The sequence below is a fragment of the Panthera uncia genome, assembly GCF_023721935.1.
Source record: "Panthera uncia isolate 11264 chromosome C1 unlocalized genomic scaffold, Puncia_PCG_1.0 HiC_scaffold_4, whole genome shotgun sequence".
In the NCBI taxonomy this organism is placed as follows: domain Eukaryota; kingdom Metazoa; phylum Chordata; class Mammalia; order Carnivora; family Felidae; genus Panthera; species Panthera uncia.
Window position 1 is genome coordinate 6,697,149 of NW_026057585.1, and position 22,245 is coordinate 6,719,393.

At 50.4% G+C, this 22,245-nt stretch overlaps 1 protein-coding gene across 1 annotated transcript in view; it reads right to left on the reverse strand.

Moving 5' to 3' along the window:
- The window catches only part of PTGFRN (prostaglandin F2 receptor inhibitor), an 85,477-nt gene that overhangs the window by 20,352 nt on the left and 42,880 nt on the right, over nucleotides 1-22,245 (reverse strand). The window contains exons 3-5 of the mRNA XM_049618375.1: nucleotides 20,567-20,980; nucleotides 15,863-16,243; nucleotides 2,900-3,325 (exon numbers count right to left, since the gene is read on the reverse strand). Of these exons, the coding sequence (XP_049474332.1) occupies nucleotides 2,900-3,325; nucleotides 15,863-16,243; nucleotides 20,567-20,980 (1,221 nt within the window). The remainder of the gene's footprint in view (nucleotides 1-2,899; nucleotides 3,326-15,862; nucleotides 16,244-20,566; nucleotides 20,981-22,245) is intronic.

A 22,245-nucleotide genomic window follows, 5' to 3' on the forward strand; every position in this document is an offset into this window, starting at 1 on the left:
GACAGTGTGGAGCCTGCTTCGGAACTTGTCTCTCTCTCTCTCTGCTCCTCCCCCTCCCCCCCACCGCCACTCTCAAAAATAAATATTAAAAAAGTTACTTCATAAAATACAAAAGTAAAAGACAAGAGGTCTAACGGTACGTTTATAGGTCAACAGGAAAGGTCTGGAAATTGTAGTAATGTTGACAACAGAAGAGGGGGGAGCCACATGCCTGACTGGTGGGAGAAGCTGCCCTTTGCAAGGACCTGGGCTGGGGGCGAGTGTGGGGAAATTCTCCTCTGATGGTTTCTGCTTCTTTAGGGAAAGAGAAAGCAGGGCAAACAGTTGAGGGTAAGGCTGGGAGAGGAGGATTTCAGAGAAGGTGGTATGCAATAATCACTGTGGAGAGGAGGGAAGTGAACAGATTAGGGAAATGCAGAATGATTGCCAGGCAGCGTTAAGAGCTCCGCTGCCATAAACGATCCGAGATTTAAAGAGAAGCCAGCCCACACGTTTAAATGTTTCTGTCCAATGACAAATGCAGGTAGGGGGGAGAGCAGGCGGCTTTGAACTGGCCCGTGGTTAGGTCAGAGCACCATGCAAAACCAGAGCAGGGCAAAAGGGAGCTCAGCGTGCAAGGGGGCGGTGACGGCTGGCTGGGAATCTAAGCGAGGTGACTGCACATCTACCCTCTCCCTTCCATCCCCGGACATACCTCAGAATGAAAGCAGGGGCTATTAAAAAAAGGGCAGGGGCACCTGGGTGGCTCAGTCCGGTGGTGAGACTGAGTCCGGCTCAGTCTGGGTGGTGAAGCGTCTGACCTCGGCTCAGGTCATGATCTCACAGTCTGTGAGTTCGAGCCCCGCGTCAGGCTCTGTGCTGACAGCTTGGAGCCTGGAGCCTGCTTCGGGTTCTGTGTCTCCCTCTCTCTCTGCCCTTCCCCTGCTTATGCTCTGTCTCTCTCTGTCTCAAAAATTAAAAAAAAAAAAAAAAATGACACAGGGCAACAGGTGTAGACTGGACTGCCCTTGACAAGTGGTGCTATGACAGGAGAGAGAAATGAAGGCCAGTACATACAAGGTCATGGACTGCCAGTCCAGTAGGATTAAAGGGCTGATGCGGGAGTACCGGAGGGGGTGGTGGGAAGAAACGGAAGGTGTGTTTATTGAACAGGACGCCTGGAATGGAGGGCGCGGAAGGTTTTTGGTGATCACAACTCAGACGGTCTAGTGTAGGGTGTGAACGTGGGAGGAAATGACCAAGCCACACAGAGGACACGATGACTCGGGAGGAGGGCAGGGGACTGAGACAGAAAGGTTTATCTTCACCAGGCTTTTCCACCCTGGCCACATAGGAGAAGTGGCGTGGCAGCATTTAAAAATTCCAAAGCCCATGGGGCGCCTGGGTGGCGCAGTCGGTTAAGCGTCCGACTTCAGCCAGGTCACGATCTCGCGGTCCGTGAGTTCGAGCCCTGCGTCAGGCTCTGGGCTGATGGCTCAGAGCCTGGAGCCTGTTTCCGATTCTGTGTCTCCCTCTCTCTCTGCCCCTCCCCCGTTCATGCTCTGTCTCTCTCTGTCCCAAAAATAAATAAAAAACGCTGAAAAAAAAAAATTTTTAAAAATTCCAAAGCCCAGACTGCATATACCCTCAGGCCAATTAAGACAGGACCCCTTGGGGGACTTAAGTATCAGGGTGTTTTTTTTTTTAACGTTTATTTATTTTTGACAAAGAGAGAGAAAGAGACAGAGACAGAGCATGAGTGGGGGAGGGGCAGAGAGAGGGAGACAGAATCCGAAGCAGGTTCCAGGCTCCGAGCTGTCAGCACAGACAGCAGGGCTCGAACTCACGGACTGCGAGATCATGACCTGAGCCGAAGTCGGACGCTTCACCGATTGAGCCCCCCAGGCGTCCCAGGCATCAGGGTTTTTTGGAAGCTCCGCGGGTGTTTGCAATGTGCAGCTGAAGTGTGGGCCAGCGCTGTACGCAGAGAGAAGCTAGCAAGTCAGTAAGAGGACTGGAGGGTGTGGCCGTGAAACAAAAGTGCCTCCCTTCCCAGAAGGAATGAGGACCAGGAGTCCAATGAAGGGGTGGCAAGCTGATGAATAGGCCCTGCTGTAGAAGGAGCGTGGGGAGGAAACCCCTCTACTCAGGAGACCCCAGGGGAAACAGCGGCCTCAGGGGACAGAGCGAGGCTGGTCATGTTTCAGGTGGGAAAGAGAAAGGAATGTTCCAAGCTGAGCTTCAGGCAACAGGAGATCCCACGGAGTCTGAGAGGGGCCTGTTTGGGTTTGGGAGGGGGGCGTGTAGTACGGAGGGGGTGGCAACCAGTCAACTGAGGTGTGTCGAAGGGCATGTGGTATGTAACACCTCGGGCGCGAGGGGGACCTAGGAAGCCTGAGCTCCCTGCAGTGAAGGACTTGATGAGTCGGGCGTCCCAAGGCAGACAAAATTGCTTCCCCCAAGTTCTTGTCACCTCTCCCCAGAAACAATCTCTCTGAATGGATGACTGACGCCTCAGGGGCAGGTGCAGTGGCCCATGGCTGCCCTTTCATCTGTGGCACCGCAAACGTGCCTGCATCCAGCAGGAACTCGCAGACACGAACCCACCCCAAACACCCCAGACCACCCAGCAGAGCAAGTGTCAAGGGCGGAGCCCCTCCACACTGCGGGCACCTACGAGATGAGCGTCTACCACCCACCCAGCCCCAGCTCTCTCCCCGGGACTGAGCCTCCTCGAGCATCAGCCTCTTGAAGGGGTTCACGCTGTTGATAAATGCAGTAGTCACTCGAGTTTGCATTCTCTGGGCTTCCTGGCGGCAAGGGAGCCTGCAGGTGGGCCGGGCACGTAAAAACGCGCAGTGGGACGACCCGGGCCCAAACGAGAAAACGGACCGTCCCTGAACAAGACTAACGCGCCTACCTTCCGATGCCCAAAATATGTTGACGGGTTTGGAGAAGACGTCCTTGCTCTTGACCCAGCTGTCGTTACGCTGTTTGGTCCATGCAGACACAGCACAGTAATAACTGCCTCGGTCTTCCTCTGTGGTCCTTTGGATTCGGAAACTGAACGTGTCCGTACGCTCCTTAGAAAAAATGAAGTCTCCATCCTGGGCCCGCTGCTTGCTTCGGTCTCCGTACTTCAGCGTCCAGTCCCCGTTCATGACTGCAAGCAGCTCGCTGGCCACCAGGTCATCGCTGCGCCGGTTCACCCTGTAGTACCAGGACACCGTGAAACGGACGCTGGCCTGCAAGCTCTTCATGTCCACTATGCGGCACTCCAGCTCCGTGAGGTCGTCGGAAAACTCGGGGACCTTAGAAGCATTCAGGTACACCTGATAGTCTGGTTCTGAACGAGGGGGAGAGGGAGAGAGGTGGGGGGAAGGGGCAGGATAAATAAAACCAGACAGCAACATACTAGGAATTAGCAAAAAGAACGAGACAAGTGCTACTCCCGTCCTGACCGTCAAATGCCCATCCTACCGACCACAGGGAAGTCGGTCTTTGCCAACTCAGGAATCAAAGTCTTTGCGCTGGAGAGGAAGGATCTAGAAAGAGTCAGTTCCTGCAAAACTTGTACAACGCTGCCACCCAGGAAACCTCCCAAGGCCAGAAGCCAAATAAATGCCTGTAATCAGAGTCCTGACCTTTCCATAGGCTCGGGGGCTGTGTCAGTTACCCCAGCAGGTCGGTCTTTCGTGAGGGAGCCGAGAGGCTCAGTGCTCACGCTCTACAGAGGTTTTGCCTGGTAAAGCCAGCCTGCCAGGCTGTGCTGACAGAGCTCCAAAGCCCCCGCTGGAGCAGCACGGGAAAACCCCATCCCAGAGTACATTCCAGCACTCGAGGCCGATCCCCACCCTGGCCTGGTTCCTGCCACCCTTGGCCAGGCTCCAAAGGCAAGGCCCTCAGGTCACCATTCGCCCCGAAGATTCTCATCCTCACCTTCCTGGTCCTCTGACTTTTTTCCTCTCAATGTGTTCAGTAGTCAGTAGAGCCTCCCCACACGACACTGTCTTCGCTGCCCCACGTGACTCTCCCGCATAGTTCCCGCACACGGGAGAGCAGAGCAGGCTTTCTTGGGACCACGCCACTTCCCTGCCAGGTGCACGTTCTGCCGGGGGTGGGAGGGAAGCCAGCACCCTCCTGGCATCCCCTGACTGCCGTCACAGCCCTCTCACTTTTATTCTTCCCTCGTGTGAAAACCCTCCTTCCTCGGAGGTTCGCTGCACCCATCTCATCCATTTTTACCACTCCACGTTTCTGTCTCTGCTGTCCCCAAGGCCTTCCTCCACACTTGCCAAGGAACTGGCATTAGAACCTCTCTGTGGCCTTCCACCCCCTCCTCGGGTCATTTTCAACGATCTGAGGTTCTCCAGCCCCCGCACCGTGTCACACCACTGTGGTCACCTGCTGGCAGTGGCCGTCTCCTCCTGACCGCCCTGCAAACTTCCACTCATCCTTCACTGTAACCTCCTCTGTGTCCGCCTTCAGGGTCCCCAGAGTGTTGCACCCTTTCTCCCTGCTCCCATAAGCCGTGGAGGTACGCTTGTACAGCAGCGTCCCTGTTATTACCGTTGAAGATCTCATGCCCGAGTGCCAGATACACAGCCTTGTATGCAGCGGGCACTCAATCAACGTGTGCTGCCTGGCTTTTACAGAAAGTCACATTCTTCTCTTGTGGCATATGGTCCGCCAGGAGAAAACTAATTCTCCCTAAAGGGAACTTTCCATCTGCTACGGCGATCTTTATTCCCATCACCCCAAACAGTTTAGTTTTATTTAACGTTGCTTTTATTGATGACTCATTCAGATTATAAACTGCTGAGGTCAAGGAACTGTTCTGTGATTTACACCTCTAATAAAATGTGTAACATCATGACTTCTCCAAGAATGATTCAGTGGCCAGGAAATGGAAAGAACGCAAAATCCTAACGCCTTCAAATGGCATCTTCACAAGCATTTCATTGCAAGTGAGGGTAGGCCCTGTGGCATATATAGTTAAACCAAGGGGACCTGGCCCACCAACGGGAGCACGCCGTGCCGCGGGGTGGAGGTTACGGAAACAGCATGGGCTGCCAGAACGCCACGCTGCCTCCTCATCGGACAGGTGAATGTGCTAGAGTCGCACAGCTGGGGTGTGTCCTGCCTCCTGGGCACAGGGCCGGCACCCCACGCTGCCTCGGCAATGACACCGCCTGTGGAATAAATACCACCCAAATGCCTTTACACCGTCCCGTGCCTAAGACCTTCCCAGATTACCCTACATCCCAGGGTTCAGACCCTTTCCTCCTGGCAGACTTTGCCAGAGCTACCTGAGCGCAGACAGGACAACCAGGTTCCTCTCGCGCGGCAAGGACAGCAGTGGACTGGCCGGGCACATGGCAAGATCGCACTGCTCTGTCAGGACTGACCTGGAGAGCCACACCAAGAGTGCTCGTGACACGGCAGTAGAAGCCACTGCCATGCACGGATCCCACCCCCATTACGAGCAGAACACGAAGACCCTTCATGTAGTTCCATGTTAACCAGAACAACAAACTGAGGCAGTAAAGGGCAGTGGTGAAGAGCCAGGGATCCGGAGGCAGACCGTTCGAATCCTGGCTTGGCCATCTACTTGCTGTGCACTTGGGCAGACTACTTAACCTCTCTGGTGCCTCACCTATAAAAATAGAGATAGTAACAGTTACTGGCTCGCAATGCTGCTTGTGAGGACTAAGAGTTAAACTATACAGGCTGCACGCGGCTGGCTCTGTCGGTACAGCGTGTGACTCTTGATCTCAGGGTTGTAAGTTCGAGCCCCACGTTGGGTATAGAGATCACTTAAAAATAAGATGTTTTTTAAAAAAGGAGTTAAAATATACACAAAAGTGCTTACACTGGTGCCTGGCACGTGTGTGTATGCCTATGCACACACACATATACGTATATATACGGACACACGTGCATATTGGCGAACTCCATTCACCATTCCCAGCTCATATTTGAGGAAGCAGAGCTTTAAAGAGGTCAGTCACGTGCCCATACAGCTCCAAAGTGGGATCTGAACCCAGGGCCATATCCTTTCTAATGCCTTTCAAGGACAGCCTCGCTTCCCGGATAAACCACGTTCCGTCTTGGAAACTATTTTCTCACTCCCACTGACTGGCACAATGACCTGTAGCATCACGGGATGTCGTGCCTGGCAATGACACTGGTATGGCACCATCACCAGGAATCTCACCCACAGAGGCAGCTCCCCTCCACGTGCCATCACCTAAGCCTGGATGACCAGCACCATCCAAATGGCCGAGAAGCAAGCTGTCGGATTTTTCTTCTGTTTCCTTAGCAGTCACCAGCTCTTAAAAATAAGCCCTTCAAGGGGCACCTGGGGGGCTCAGTCGGTTGAGCGTCTGACTTCGGCTCAGGTCATGATCTCACGGTTCGTGGGTTCAAGCCCCGCGTCGGGCTCTGTGCTGACAGCTCGGAGCCTGGAGCCTGCTTCGGATTCTGTGTCTCCCTCTTTCTCTCTGCCCTTCCCATTCATGCTCTCTTTCTCTCAAAAATAAACAAACTTAAAAAAAATTTTTTTTTAATTTTTTTAAATTAATGTTTTTAATGTTTGTTTATTTTTGAGAGAGAGACAGAGCATGAGTGGGGGAGAAGCAGAGAGAGAGGCAGACACAGAATCCAAAGCAGGCTCCAGGCTCCGAGCTGTCAGCACAGAGCCCGACGTGGGGGTTTGAACCCACGAACCGTGAGATCATGACCTGAGTTGAAGTCGGACGCCTAACTGACTGAGCACCCAGGCACCCCCCACCCCAAAAATATTTTTTTAAATAAGCCCTCAGTCCTTGCTGGTTTACTTTCTTTCCCTGAGCATATTCCTCCAGAGGCATGCTGAAAATAAAGCTATTAAAATTACCATGAAAGACGGATGGTAGAGAAGCAGTGACATCTGTGGTCAGACCACAAGGCACCCCCACAGCTCATTCCCTGGATACTGGAATCCAGCTGCTCCCCTGGGTTCCTCCTTAGGCTCAGACCCAAACACCAGCACAGAGCTGGCTTCTAGGCATCTCAGGTGGGTGTGTCTGTGGCATGGCCAGTGTACCACATTTGTACCATCACCTCGCTCCCCACCTGCCTCTGCCAATGCACACGCACACAAACACGCATGCAAATATATAATACACACACATGCATGCAGGCACACACATGCACAAGCACATTCATACATGCATGCACACACATACGCACTTTCATATATGCACACATGCTCACATATACAAGCACATTCATATGCTCACACAAAGCACACATTCATACATTACACACACACGTACACATTCGTACGCATACGTACACACACTCATACATGCAGGGACACATACGCAAACATGCATTCATACACATACACACTCGTACACACATGCACACATACATAAGCACACATTCACACACACTTGTACACATGCACGCACACGTATGTAAGCACACATTCATACACATACTCGTACACACACATGCACACATACGTAAGCACACATTCATACACACACGTACTCCTACACACACACACGCACACACATACATAAGCACACGTTCATACACATACACACTCATACACACACGCATGCACACACATAAGCACACGTTCATACACATGCACACTCATACACACACGCACGCACACACATACGCAAGCACACGTTCACAAACACATGCACACTCATACACACTCGCACATACGCGCATGCACACACAGCTGACTCCCGCTCCAGACTCGGCCAGCTCCTCCTCCTAACTTCCCAATTACTGTTCCTGCTGCCACACCCACCATTCGCTCTCCAGGTCACCTCTGCTCAAGGCGTGTGCCGTGTCCGACTCTCCACTCTGAGGGGCCCTAAGCCTCACACTGCTCCCATTCCAGGACCTGCACACAGTAGGTCTCTGTAAGTATCTGTGAACAAAAGTGGGAGGCTCATGAACACCGCCCTCATCCCGGCCCTCTCTGCCTCTGGCCGAGACTATTATAAGTAATCAACCCACCTCCAGGTGGACACAGGTATCAGGTCATCTGTACCGTAAACTTCCCATGGCTTTCCTTCTCACCTCCAGGGTGATGGGCACACTCCCCAGCCTGGCACACGAGGCTCTCGTGAGTGTGAGTCTACCCCATTTATCTGGCCTCACCGCCTGCTGCCTTCTTATATCTATTCTACATTCCCCTGGGGTGACACCTCTTCTCATTCCCTGACCTCCTCCCACGCTTCCAGGCTTTCTACCTCCCTTCCTGCCACTCCCTCTGCCCCGGCACCTGCAACACCTGCTTGGTGGCTGTTGAAGAGACGACTGAACAGACTCCCCCGTTCCACTCCACACCCCACCCCCAAGTGAGTCAGTTTAAACCCGATGAATCCAAACACAGAGAAGGCAGAGCACGGCGGGGCTGCAGCATGTGAACATCTAGTTCAGCAGGACAGGAGATTCTCGTTGACTGGCTGGTCTCCTTCTCTGTTAAGACTAAATCTTAGGCCCCCATACTGCAAAGACGAACAAAAACAAGTGGGTGCTCGGCTTGTGAACTTACAAGGCACAGGTTCCAGTGATTTAAAGGATGTTCAAAGGCCATGTGAACTACCCACCAGCCTTTCAGGCCGACTTTGGACTTGGACTCCTGGAGGAGGCATACACGGCCCCTCTATGTCAGAACAGCGGGAGTACAGGTGGGTTCTTCTTTCAGTTTTGTTTTGGCACACGGGTAGAAATTTTCCCTTTTTTGTTGTTTTGCGATTTTAAACCTTGTTTGTGGAGAACTGTGCCCGTTCTTCGAACTCCATCACACACATTTGTCTTCTGTATAGCCTTCTCTACTGACCAGAGAACGCCTACTTGGAATTCACCTGTCATACCTCTGCTTCTTGTTCAACAAACCTTCACAAAGACCCAACACCCACCAGGCTCCCTGCTCTCCAAGCCTTTTATCTGAACACTGCCTTGAACTTTGATTATTATCATAGGTATGTCTTATGGACCTTCTGTACGTCGCTTCCCAGGGCCAGAGACCAGCTACCTAATTCCTCCTTCTGTGCCAGGCATGTAGTGCCTTGTACGTAAATGATATTAAACCGTTTGCCGAATTGGAATATATTTAATATTTTGCATAAAAATGCTCGTTTGTGGCATAAGCATTTCACTACTGATTTATCCTGCTTGATCTCATCAAGAAATCAGCTAAGAATGCAATGGTGGTTATGTTTAAAAACCTGCTTATCAGTTAAGGATGCACACGAAAGTACTTAATGGCAAAATGACATGATGTCTGGGATATGCTTTAAATTCTACCAGAAAAAGTATGTGTGTCTGTCTGCGGGAGGGAAGAGAGACAAAATACAATTAGCAACCTACTGGCAATTACTGAAGCTGATGGTTCTTTCCGCTTCTGCGTGAGTTTTTTTTTTACATTTATATTCCAAAAAGTTTTAAAAAATTAACAAACAACTCACCCACACTGTAAGCCCTTTCACAGAGTACAGAGACCAGACTAAGCATGACATCATCACTACTATTCTTAGAAACAAGGGTCTGCTCCCTAATCTGGCTCCACGAGGCTCTCTGCTCATATACACACCCCCACCCCCCCACCAAAGCTACAGTCTCTAATAGACTCCCCACCCCCTGCCCAAAGAAAGGCTTGGTTTTTTCAATATATGTCACTGAACTCCGTTGTTACAACTTTCAAACACAATGAGAAGCTGTCACAAGCCTTGGCTCATTTGATAAAGCAGGTAATTTGTGCCTACTGTGTGTAGGGCCTGCAGTGGACATTTTCACGCAGATCACCTCCTTTCCTCGAACAGGAATTACACAACAATGGTATTATTATACTTGTTTTACAATGACAATCATAGCGGCCAGCATTTATTGAGGACTTTCCATATACCACACACCATGCCATATACATTTCCTCGCGTTCTTGCTTAATCTTAACAACCTTTGAATATAGGTACTATTTCCACGTATGTTTCCTAAATAGAAAAAAAAAACAATAAAAGCAAAACAAAACCCAGAGCCCAGAGGTGTGAAGTTGGAAGCCTCAGGTCTTGCACCGCACATGTGAGCAGGATCCTGGCCTGGCTCCCCGACCAGGACCGAAGTGCACAGCCTCCTTACATACCCGGTTGTGAACACTTTCTCAAGACCCACCAACATCCCAGAAGACGAGAGTGGTAATCACAGCCGAGGCACTAATCCCAAACTGTGTGCAACAGGGCCCAGCTCTAATACCCGCTCTGCAGCCTTGTTAACTTGGGACAGCTAATCAGATGGGCAGGCTGCACGCACGAGTTAGAGGGAACGGGAGAGGGCGTGCCCCCGTGTCTGCCGATGCCAGTTCTGTTGCCTCGCACTGGGAAGGTACTACGGGGGCAGCGAACCGGCTGGCTAATTGTCAGAGTGGCCGCTCTCGCCATCTGCGTAACAATTACTGCGTATTCTCTGAGGTTTAAACGGTCTATAAAAACTCGTTGTTTGGGGGAGACCCCCTACCCCACCTTACAGGACCATGATTGGGAGGTTGTTTTCAGCGTCAGCCACTTCAGAGAAGAAAGTAGCAACGTTTGGACGACCTCACTCAGTTTCCTCTCTCGCTTCATCCTCCTCACCGATCCCAGAGAAGGAAGAGTGAATTGCCGGGTTTGGGGGGAGCAGGGGCAGGAAAGGGGCTGGGCGTGGTCAGCTCGACCCCCTCTCCTCGGGAGCAGCTGCCTCTGGGACCCACATCCTTAGTCCCTCCATCCTCTGAGACACACTCCCACGTCTTACTTGGTTAAGGACTTGGTGCGGAAGAGTACGTTATATATTGACCCTCCCTTCCAATAAATCCTCGTTATCGCCAAGAGGATGTCGAGAGGACTCGAGCACCGGTCACTGTGCTAAAAGCACTTCATAGGCAGCGTTCCACGGAAACCTAGAAAACCGAAGCCTCACAACCTTAGCAACGCACCCAAGATAACATGCCTAGAGAGCGGTGGAGCACATCCCCGCTCTCCAGCACCGGCCCACATGCTACTCGGCCTCCAGAGATAACCCCGGACAGACAGCTGATAACAGTCGCCCATAAGTTCTGCAGATCTGAATCTTATCTCCTGTGGACGGCCCAGAACTCTGAAGTCTCTACCAAGTACTTAGCAGATTAGCAGCTTCCTTTAAAGGAAAATAATTACCTTCCTCGCTGGCACATGGCTGGAAGAAGGGACAGTCCTCTGGTGGGGAAGAATGCAAATCAGGTTCTTGGGACTGAAAAGCCTGGCTCAGCTCTGCCTCCTCCTGTTCTTGTAGCCGAAACCCACGGAACGCCCTCCAATTAACACCGCAGAGGTCTGGTACTTTGGGCAGACAGCTCAACCATAAACTGATTAGGATCCAACTCGTGCCAAAGACTCATTTCAGGCATCTGACTGCAGAGAGAGGTGGCCTGCTGTGTAGATCAACCAACCCTTCCTCCAGAGCCTCTCGTTTTAGCCATATACCAAATTGGGTCAACACAAAGCAACGTTTGTCCTCCATAGTAACAGCTTCTTACAGAAACTCCTTCACACACTTAAGATTTACGCCCTCAGCTTTTATAGAGTGGATATGAGAAACATCCATTTAAACAATCACTCAGAGCCTTTCATAAAGGAACAGTTGAAAGCACTGTCCATTATGTTCTCTGATGCCCTTACATAAAAAAAAGCACATGATAAATTCAGTGCCAACAGAAAGTTTGGCTCTCTCTGTTTTCCTTCATCAGAGGTGAACTGTACAATCACATTTCTTCTTGCCCCGACTCTTCAAAACTTCAGAAGCAAATTCAGCACTCAAGTGGAGCTAACTAATGGATCCCAACCACCTTGCGATATCTATTCTTTGATTTGTTTCTCACCCCTTTTGATCTTGCTTTTATTTTTATATCTCCTGCTTTAAATCGGGCTTCATTTTGCAAGCCAACTTAAATCTTTTTTCCCTCCTTCAAAAGTAGGACACAAATCCTAAGTAAAAGAGGCTTTTTCTTACCCTCTACAAAACCATCACAGCCCTCCCGGCTGCTTCAAGTGCTCTTGGACTCACCAGACCCATGCATCTCTGTCTGGTTAACACAATGGCACGTACGAGACGAGAAGACCCCAATCAGCTTCGACTCCCTCCTCTGCTCAGTGCACTAACCCCAAGCCATCAGGACAAGAACGGCCCAGCTTTTAAAACTTTATGCTTTACAGTTTCAGGGGTAAAGCGGATTCCAAAAGCCCAGAATGTTTCTACATAAGATAATAATACTTGGGGGGGGCCTGGGTGGCTCAGCCAGTCAGGCGTCTGACTTTGGCTCAGGTCGTGATCTCGTGGTTCGTGAGTTCAAACCCCAGGTCAGGCTCTGTCCTGATAGCTTGGAGCCTGGAGCCTGCTTCGGATTTTGTATCTCCCTCTCTCTCTGCCTCTCCCCTGCTCACACTCTTTCTCTCTCAAAAATAAACATTAAAAAAAAAATATGACAATACTTGGAACAGACTTGACTGCGACATAATTCTCTATAAGCCATTCTAAACGTTTATTTTGAAATAAAAGAAACAAGCACTCACCATTTGGTAGATTCTATTTTCCACACATATCTGCAGTTATATTTCCAAGCCTACATGCCCTTTCGGAATATGACCTTGCTACTCTCTCATTAAGAAATGGGGTCCCAGGGCGCCTGGGTGGCTCAGTTGGTTGAGCATCCGACTTCAGCTCAGGTCATGATCTCGCGGTTCATGAGTTCGAGCCCCGCGTTGGGCTCTGTGCTGACAGCTAGGAGCCTGGAGCCTGCTTCGGATTCTGTGTCTCCCCCTCTCTCTGCCCCTCCCCTGCTCACACTGTCTCTGTCTCTCAAAAATGAATAAAAATGTTAAAAAAAAAAAAAAAAAAAGAAAAGAAATGGGGTCTCAGGGTGCCTGGGTGGCTCAGTCAGTCAAGCATCTGACTTTGGCTCAGGTCATGATCTCAATTCGTAGGTTCGAGCCCTGCACTGGGCTCTGTGCTGACAGCTCAGAGCCTGGAGCCTGCTTCAGATTCTGTGTCTTCCTCTCTCTCTGCCCCTCCCCTGCTCATGTGAGCTCTGTCTCTGTCTCTCAAAAGTGAATAAATGTTAAAAAAAAAATTTTTTTTTTAAAGAAATGAATGCTGGAGGGTCCTCCCCTAAATCCTAACCCTCAAAATCATAACCAAAATAAAAATCAGTGGTTTTCAGATAGGAATAAGGCAGTACCTCACTCATGAGGTTATCGTGGGGATCAAATATTTAATGCATGTAAAGCCCTTAGCTCAGTGCCCGGTGTACAGTAAGTGTTTGATAAACAGTAATTATTATTTTTAACGTGTCAAGTAGCAAAACGGAAAGTTCTGTGTAACACCTGCCTAGGGAAGCAACTTTGGCAAGATGCAGTTTTGTGACAACATTCCATAGTCACATAATGTAAAATGACCTACATAAACAGAGTCCTTGGCAGGTCGCCTGTCTTCCTATTTTTCTTGGACACCTCTCAGTCATCTCCAACAGCCCCCAAGGTGCATGCGGTAAGGTGTCCACACGCATGCACATACATGTCGAGTATCTAGAGATAATCATAGAGTGTCAGGCCAGGCCCATCCGTCTCTGGGCAGAGTCCAAAGGGGAGGTCCTGGAGAAAGGTCTGCTGCTGTACTCGTGCCCGACTCACCCCTGATAAGTGTCCCGGCAGCTGTAATGGAGTGAGTCACAGGCACGGGGAAGGAGGAGGTTTAAGAGGAAGAAAAAGAACACAGGCGGGGTCCCTACCACTTACACCCCCAGAAAGTTATCCTTCTGCACATATCTCTGTGCATTCTGGAAGCTAAACATGATTGCTGTCCTCGCAATTCTTGTTTTCCTATGCACATGCTTTAATACTCTCCATGTTTATCTATCCATTCAGCCAATGTTGCCCAAGTGCCCACCAAGTGCAGAGCGCCGCACAAGGTGTGGGCGTTCTGCAAACCTTCCATCGGTCAGGGTAAAGCACGCTGATGACTTTCCTGACAGTGGTGCCGGCGCTCTACGGGCAAACAAATGGCTGGATCCTTGGGACAATAATGGAGCCTTTTCCCACCATTTAGTCTCTCTATTTCTTCTCACTCTCTGGAGGACACGGCCACCAACAAATCCTTTCCAGTTAAAAGAGCCCATTCCCTCCCAGAGCAACCCTCCTGCTTTCTGACAGTCCCTGCATCTCCCCCAGGCGACGCCGGGATCAGTGCACCAGCACTTCAGAGAGGCCCTCACACTGGATTGCAGGCGGCGCTTTCTAAAAAAAAAAAAAAAAAAACCCCACCAGAGCTGTGATTCTAAGTTGGAGAGGAGGGGGGACCAGGAGTCAGCGCTGGGATTTGACGCACTATACAATGCACCAAGGATCAGAGCCGGGAGACAGATTCAGCTCCAGAGATGAAAAATCTTCTTTCGGTGCTGACAACATCTGTTTTATTTTGAAGGTTGCTAAGGAGAGTTCTAGCTGGGCCAGCATTGTTCCAGTTCAGTACTTCATAGGGAGACTCTCGCACAGGGCTCAGACGGCAGGAATAAAAGCTCGCTGGATAAACCCTGCTCCTTTTACTGTGCAGATATCAGAGAATCACTTTGCTACCAGGGATGATTAACACCCTGCCTGGTCTCGCTCTGAATCGGCCATACCTTCTGCTCACACTCTTATTCCTCGTCCCCTCCCTGCCCCCTCTGTTCCCCACTTGCCGGCTCCCCCTCTCTGCCGATAAATTAGGAAGAAACAGACAGTGATCGTGCCACTGACCCGGGAGACTTTTGACACTGAGACGAGGAAGAGCTAAGTGTGGGATGGGGGTCATGGTGGGAGGGCACTTAGCATCAGACAATGGAGGAAATGATTTCCTGGCCTTTACAGATCTGGTTTACCTACTAACAATCACAGCAGAGCCCAATGCCTGCATCAGGGCTCAGAACAGCCATGGGATGGCGGAGAGATCAAGCTCAAAACAGAAGAGTCTGACAGTGGGCCCGTCCCCACCTGTTTAATGGTGCGCCCCGATCTCTGCTCGTCCCCGATCTTGCTTAAGCTTCTCTGTAATTAATTATAAGAGAGGAACAAAAATGAGGAAAGTCAGCCCTGGGTGGGGGCAAGCGTGTAGGAAAACAAGGGCCGGGGGAGATGAGAATGGCAAAAAAAGACGAGGGCACGACAATTTCACATACATGCGGAGTTGTTATAAAGTGAGGGTCAAGGTGGTCAACAGGTGAGAACGGCCCTGCTCCTCCAGCGGGAACTGGCAGCCGGTGAGAGGGCCCACCAGAAGAGCCTGGGGAGCAGGAAGACCCCTGCACTGAACTGGCAGCTGCAAATAAAATCATTTGGGGATTCCAGGGCATTCAGCGAAAAAAAAAAAAATGCATTCCATTAACTGAAGGAATTCTCTTTCTGCTCTGGGCTTTAGGAAGGCACCAGCTCCTGCCAGTGAGCACCTCAGAGTATAGGAAAAGGAAAGGGAGAATGGCAGTGCTCTCGCTCCAACAAAGATCCATTTCAAAGAGCCCTTCGGAGGGGCCGACCCTGCAAATCTTGACAACAAAAGGAAACTATATCCTCTCAAATGAGGGCATTGAGACAACTGAGGCCACATTATCCAAACATTGCCCTTGCCTGCCAGATTCTATTTCAGCCTGCTTTGCCCCTCCTTCCCCCAACCTTGGGATCTAGCCAGGCTAAAGTATGCTGGTCCTGATGTAAAGAACGCCAAGATCACGCAAAAGGCACAGTGCTCTAACTCATCCGGATATCCCAGGGAAGGGAGGGAGCCAGCAAGGCTAAGAGCCACCCCGTCCCCGCCCCCCCCACCAGGCACTCACCTAGCCAGGTCACATCCACACTGGCTGGGGCAGACCTGGCCTCTGCCACCTTGTGCCAGCTCCTGTTGTGTCCGGGTGCCCAGAGGGCCACGTGGCAGAAATAGTAGCCGGAGTTTTCCTTGCTAACGTCTCGAACCAGTAAATGGTAGGAGCGTGCATCCACGTGACTCAGGGCCACGTGAGGAGAGCTGTGCACCAGGGAATCCCGGTCCAGCCGTGCCAGCACGGGGGCGCCAGGCCAAGTGCCATCAGGCGTCCTGCTGAAGTACCATGTCACCTCGGGTCGGACGTCGTCTGCTCGGTCGGTTGTGATGTTGCAGGTCAGGTCCAACCCCTTTCCTTCAGCCACAGACACATTCCTGGCCACAGCCACTCGCAGAACTTGAAAATGAAAAAAAAAAAAGAAACAAAACCCATCTAGATAAACAGGGTTATGTTTGCCCCTCCCTGCTTTAGATCCTTTTTTTAATTAATTAATTTATTTATTTATTTATTTAGTGTTTATTTTGAGACCCAGAGTGCATGTGCAAGACAGGTAAGCGCAGAGAGAGGCAGGGAAGAGAGGATCCCAGCCAGACTCTGGCTGATGGCACAGAGTCCGATGTGTGGCCCGAACTCACAAACCATGAGATCACGACCTGAGCCGAAGTCGGATGCTCAACCAGCTGAGCCACCCATGTGCTCCTAGATCCTCCTCTCCTTTTATCTTATTTATGGCATTAAAGTCAGAAGGCTCTGTGCAATTGTAAGTGTGTGAGAAATATTTACTGAATAAATTAAGGAACTATAACTCGTTTCTTTTCATTCCATGAAAATACTAACAGCAGCAAACACTAATACACTTACTATGTGCCAGGCACTGTTCTGAGTGCCTTGTAAATATTAACCTTCAAAACAACCCTAGGAGGTAAGTACTAGCATTATCTCCCTTTTACTGACAAGGAAACCGAAGCACAGAGAAGTTAAGTGAGTTGCCCAAGGTCACACAGGCGACTGTTTGAAAAGAAGTCGGAACATCGCAAAACTACAATTATAGTTTCACCATGTGCGTGATAAAACTTGGGTGCTTCTACAGAGAAAGGACAGCTCAGTTCTGACTGGCTGACGTAACTAGTTTGGGACTAGGGCCTTGGGGTTGGAGGCTGGCGGGCAGGAGGTAAGGGTGGAAACATCTTCTGGGCACAACAGGAGAAAATCCTAAACAGAAGGACCAGGAAAGTGAAACCAGACAATATGCCTTATGAGTCAAGTCTTCAAAATGCAATGTACTTAGAGCATCACATATTCCGTTAGGCGCGCCCACCTTAAAGTCAAACATAAAGCATATATTCTAAAACTTTGCAAAACGCCATGACTTTTGACCTCCCCACACCACTGCCTTCTCGCATGAGTGTGGATGATTAAAAGTAGACTATATTTAGATGAAGCATTGAAGTATTTGGTGTCACAGTCTCAAGACAGATCTGGTTTCAGCATTCCCCTGTCAAAGCTTTTTACATGGAAACGTTTTACTTTATTCGAGCGTTGTTTGTTTTTGTTTTTGTTTTTTTTAAAGAAGTTAAACATCTGTAATCAGAGTAGAAAAACATTCAATTCGTGGTAATGCTCTGGGAACAACTGCTTAAATGAGAAATAGCTAACGCCTCCCAGGGGGTTCAAGTGCAGGCGCAGTCCTGGTCTTCCAGCAAGACTGGCTCAGCGTCAGCTATCCTGAGGAAGCTCAGTAACAAAGGCTGGTGCCTAGTTCAGAAACGGCCCAACCCCAAAGCCCAGGCCCTCTGGAGTAGATGGTTTTCACAGGAGTATTTCCAGAGCCGACAACATTTCCGACAACCATTTCAGGCCACGTTCAAGACCCACCTTGACGAAGATGGAAAACGAAGTGGGTATAATAGTATAAAAGAGAACTGATAAGTCGAATTTTTCACCCTCCAAATTGTGCTTCCTCCTTCACTTCTTGAAAGGGGCCAAAAGTAATTTGAGGGCATCTTTGGAGAGGAGTCAGTATGGAAACTTCTGCTCTGAGCCTGTGCTGTGGTGAACAGCCCCACATATGATGCCTGTGGTCAGAGACCCTGGAATGCTGCTAGCGTCCCTCTGTGTGGCTGGAGGCAGGAGGCTCAGGAGAGAGCCACGTGAGGGAAGCAGGGGTAAATACACAGCTGTAGACTGCACATATGGAGAAAACGGATTCTTAGCTTTAGGAATATCGGCAGAAACGGCTCTTCAACTGAATAGTTCACTTTGTAATTTTCTCTCCGCAAGTTGCGAAATAGCTTGTCACATCACTAACCATTGTTCCCGTATGTTCTGGACTGGGGGGGGGGGGGGGGCTGGTTCACAGCTGGGAGACAGGAAAGTGCAGGCGAAAGAAAAAGGAGAATCATTTCTAAGGACTCGTAACGCAAGGGGATACCTCAGACAAAGCCTGTGGTGGTGAAGCTTTCTCGGGCTGGACAGAACTGAACCCATAAATCAGACACCAAGATGTGCATGAACCAGACCACTCCCAACATGGCGGGGAGGCGGGTATTGCCATATATATTACACAGCCCACTGTTTAAGTGGCTTTGGGCTGTTTATCATAACAATGCAATAAGAATATTTAAGAAGGTAATTCTGGAGAGTGCAGGTGTTGACAAAAGAGAAAGGCCAGCACTCCAGTGTGGTGGCTCTCAACCTGGAGTCCAAGAAGGCAGCTTAGGAACTCTGTGACATGGATGGGAAAAAAATCTTGCCTTTGTGCACATGTGTGATCTCTCTCTTGCTCTCAAAAAAAAAAAAAAAAGAAGCCACAGATATTTTCAAAGGACGTTGTAATTGTTGCACGTATCTTAAAATATCATTTGCATCCACTGCTACTTGGAAAGTACAGTAGTTACTAAGCCTGCCACTACAGATTATTTAATGAATGAATAAAGCACAATATTACTACATAACAAATTTGTCTTAAAATATTTTGATAACTATTTTAATGTAATTGTTTTCCTTTGTCAGCTCAAATATGCGTTTTAGAAGTTAAAACACGTTAATTCTGAGAAAGCATCTGTGGACTGTCAAAAGACCGTCAAAGCGGCCCATGGCACAAAATGGTTACGAACCCCAGGCTCAGGTGAGAGTCAGAGGTTAGTACACGCAGGCTCAGAGTTTTCAAGTCTCATACTAGCTATTATGGGTTCTGTGGCTTGTTTGAAATAACAAATACCTTTACAGTTGAGATTCCTGCACAAAAAGGTAACTTGTTGCAAAGCTGAAACTCCTAATCCTCTGCCCTGTGAGAACAGTTGTCTGATACAAGCTGAACATCCCAGCTTCTTAGGGCAGATTCCAGGCAGATCACCTCCTCAAAGGAAGGTGACCTGAGTCCATTTAGAAAGTGATTTCTGCGGCCAGTGGAACCAAGACTGACCGCGATGGGTAGCATCCTTCCTCGGCAAGAGCACCTCCCGCCTCACCTCACTAATGGCTGCGGTCACTCGGGAACCTCACTCAGGAACCTGCTTTTTTACCAAACCCAATTCCTGGGCAGTGGTATAAAGGCAGAGCAAAATGCTCAGGACCATGCAGTCTGCAGAGGAAAAATACTCCCCGTGTGCACGGTTTCCTGTTTTCCTTCCCGTCTGAGTTACAGAGTGGCCACACATTCGCATTTACACTGAGGAAATGAGTCTGTCTTCCCACCGTACAAAGCAGGGGGCGGCAGCAACAGATGTGAACACGTTAGATTCCCAGAAAACCAAGGACAGCCATCCATCCACAGCAAGGGCCACATCTTGAGATGGTCTCTTTACGCTGTCTTTGTCAAAGCTGAAGGTTCTACGGTGCCTGGAAACGTTCCTCAAACCCCTGTGACCCCAGGGCCCAGACAGGGCTGACCGCCTGATAGGTTCTCCATTAATGCCTGTTGGATGCTGAGTCAACAACAGCTTGTTTTTCTCTCGTACCTGTCTTTTCATGGCTTTTCCTAAATGTCTCTTGTATTTTCTTACTTCTCCAGTAGGAATAGGAAAGTGTTGGCTTTTTTTTTCTTTTTCCCTCAGTTGGGCTTTTTTTTTTTTAAACAAAGGCTACTTCACAGATGAGAGGACTCAGAACTTCTTGCACGGAGACCCCAGGGCCAGATGCTTGCTCCTGGGGTGTGTGTCATACATGGAATGAGAAGAGGCCCAGCCCTAGAGAAGTCTCACCTAGCAGGGCACGGCCCATCTGAGGGGACCCAGAGGACCCAAGATAGACGAGAGGTCTGCGCATGAGACAGACACACATCCCCACCAGCTGTGCAGAATGGAGGATTCAGAAATTCAGGAAACACCCGAGCAAGATAAAGCCAAAACACGATAAAGGGAGCAGGGTGGGGACAGCTCGGCCCCAAAGCCCCTCGGAACACCAGGTCGGACCTCACTTTGACACTTAAAGGGACTTAAGCTTTCAGTCAACAGACTGTCTTAGTATTTTCTGCAACCTGCAGCGTCCCCTGAGTATGAATCCAGACAGGAAGCAGCTGTAAAGCCACACTACAGGCACACGGCACAACACCAATGCGCCTTTCCCCAGCTGTCACCACCACCTACTCCCCCATCCCCTCAAAGCCAGGGCGCAGGTGACCTGTCAGCAAAGGACAGGGCTCCCTCCTGCCTGTTTCTTTCCCCGGCACCGGCCAGAACACAGGCCAGGGTGTCAACCGGATAAGTCCCAGGAGCTCACCTGTCGGCTGGATCAGCACGGTGGCCACGTCCACGGCTTTCTCCTGAATCTCCTGCCAGCTGCCCTGCTCTCCGATCCACTCGCTGACCACGCACCTGTAGGAGCCCTGGTCAGCGGCCAGGGCGCGGGCCACGGACAGGCGGTAGCCGTCGGCGCCCACGGTGTCCAGGCGCACGTCTCCCACGCGGTAGCGCTGCTCGTAGCCGGGCCCCGGGCGGAAGCGGCCCTCATGGGTCAGGGCCAGCACGCTCCGCCGGGCCGTGCCCCGCTGCAGCTCCCACAGCAGCGCCAGGTGCGTGTGCAGCGGCGACGCCGTGGAGGCCGAGCAGCGCAGCTCGAACGGCTCGCCCAGGCGCAGGCTCAGGCCCGGCTCGGGCGGCGCACCGGCACCCACCTGCAGGGCATCGGCCAACACTGCGGGAGGAAGGAGAGGCGTCAGTCGCGCCGCGCCCCCCGCCCCTGCAGGCACCAGCCCCTTCTAGGGCTTTCTGGCCCCAGGGGGAGCGGCCCTGCGCCCCTGCCCTGTTTAATGACCACGTGGGAACACTCCCCATTTTAATTTGTGCGTAAGGCAAAAAAAAAAAAAGAAGAAAAAGGAAAGAAAAAAAAAAAGAAAAAGGAAGGAAAAAAGGAAAAAGAAAATAGGAAAAGAAAAAAAGAAAAGAAAAAAGAAAAAAGAAGAGGCACTAAGAAGACATCCCCCCCCCCCCCAGCTGGATGGAAAACACTCCCTTTTGGGAGTTGTGCCCTGGGGATGCGTTTCTGCCACCCTTGAACAAGTTGCTTTACTACCCTGTGCCTCAGTTTCCTCATCTCTAAACAGGGGTGACAACTGGACCCATCTCAGGGAGTTGAGGGAGTTGAAGGAGTGATAAGGGAAGGTACCTGGCACTCGGCAAAGCTGGAAGATAACTAGCTGTTACTGTCAAACACTCCTCTGTTCGGGCACAGGGCTGCAATAGGGAGCCTGAAGAATCTCCTAGCAGATAAAGCAGCATGATGGGAAGACGGCAAAAGCATGGCATGAGCTGCCTGTGCCCTGCGGCCCAGGAAATGCCTAAGAATAACTAGGGTGAGCAGAAAGTTTCTGCAGGATAGGAACCCTTTAAGGAAACCTGAAGCCTCAGCTATTTACTCTATTAGGGCCATTTGCAAAAAGGCTGCCTCTTTACAGAGTCTAGAATAAGGGGCCAGAAATCAAGAAAGTGTTGGTGAGTGCACGTTAGGAAGGGAAGTGATAACCGAGGTAACCAGAAAAGTGGCCTCTACCAGGGGGCAAGGACAATCTCCCAGGCTGGTCTACAAGCTGGATAAAAGAATCCTCAAACACCCCTATTCATGATCTCTTCCGTTTTTCTCGACATTCCACACCGAGAAAGGAATTCAGCGTCCTTAAGACAAAACTACATCTTTAGAAAAGACCTATCCTAAAGACCATCTCTACTGCACAATGAATGACCTTCTAGTATATACATCGGTCTGTGAGTCTGGTTCACATGACTCAGTTCCCGTGGCCAGTTATCTGTTAGCACACAGCCACAAAGCCGAGGGCCACACAGACCCTGGACCGTGCCGGGCAGGCACCGGAGGCACCACCTGGGGAGCCAGCCAGTCTCTTTTGTGACCGTTTATCTATCTCCTTTCCTCACCCAAGGAAAGCCTCTCCTTGCTTCTTCCTT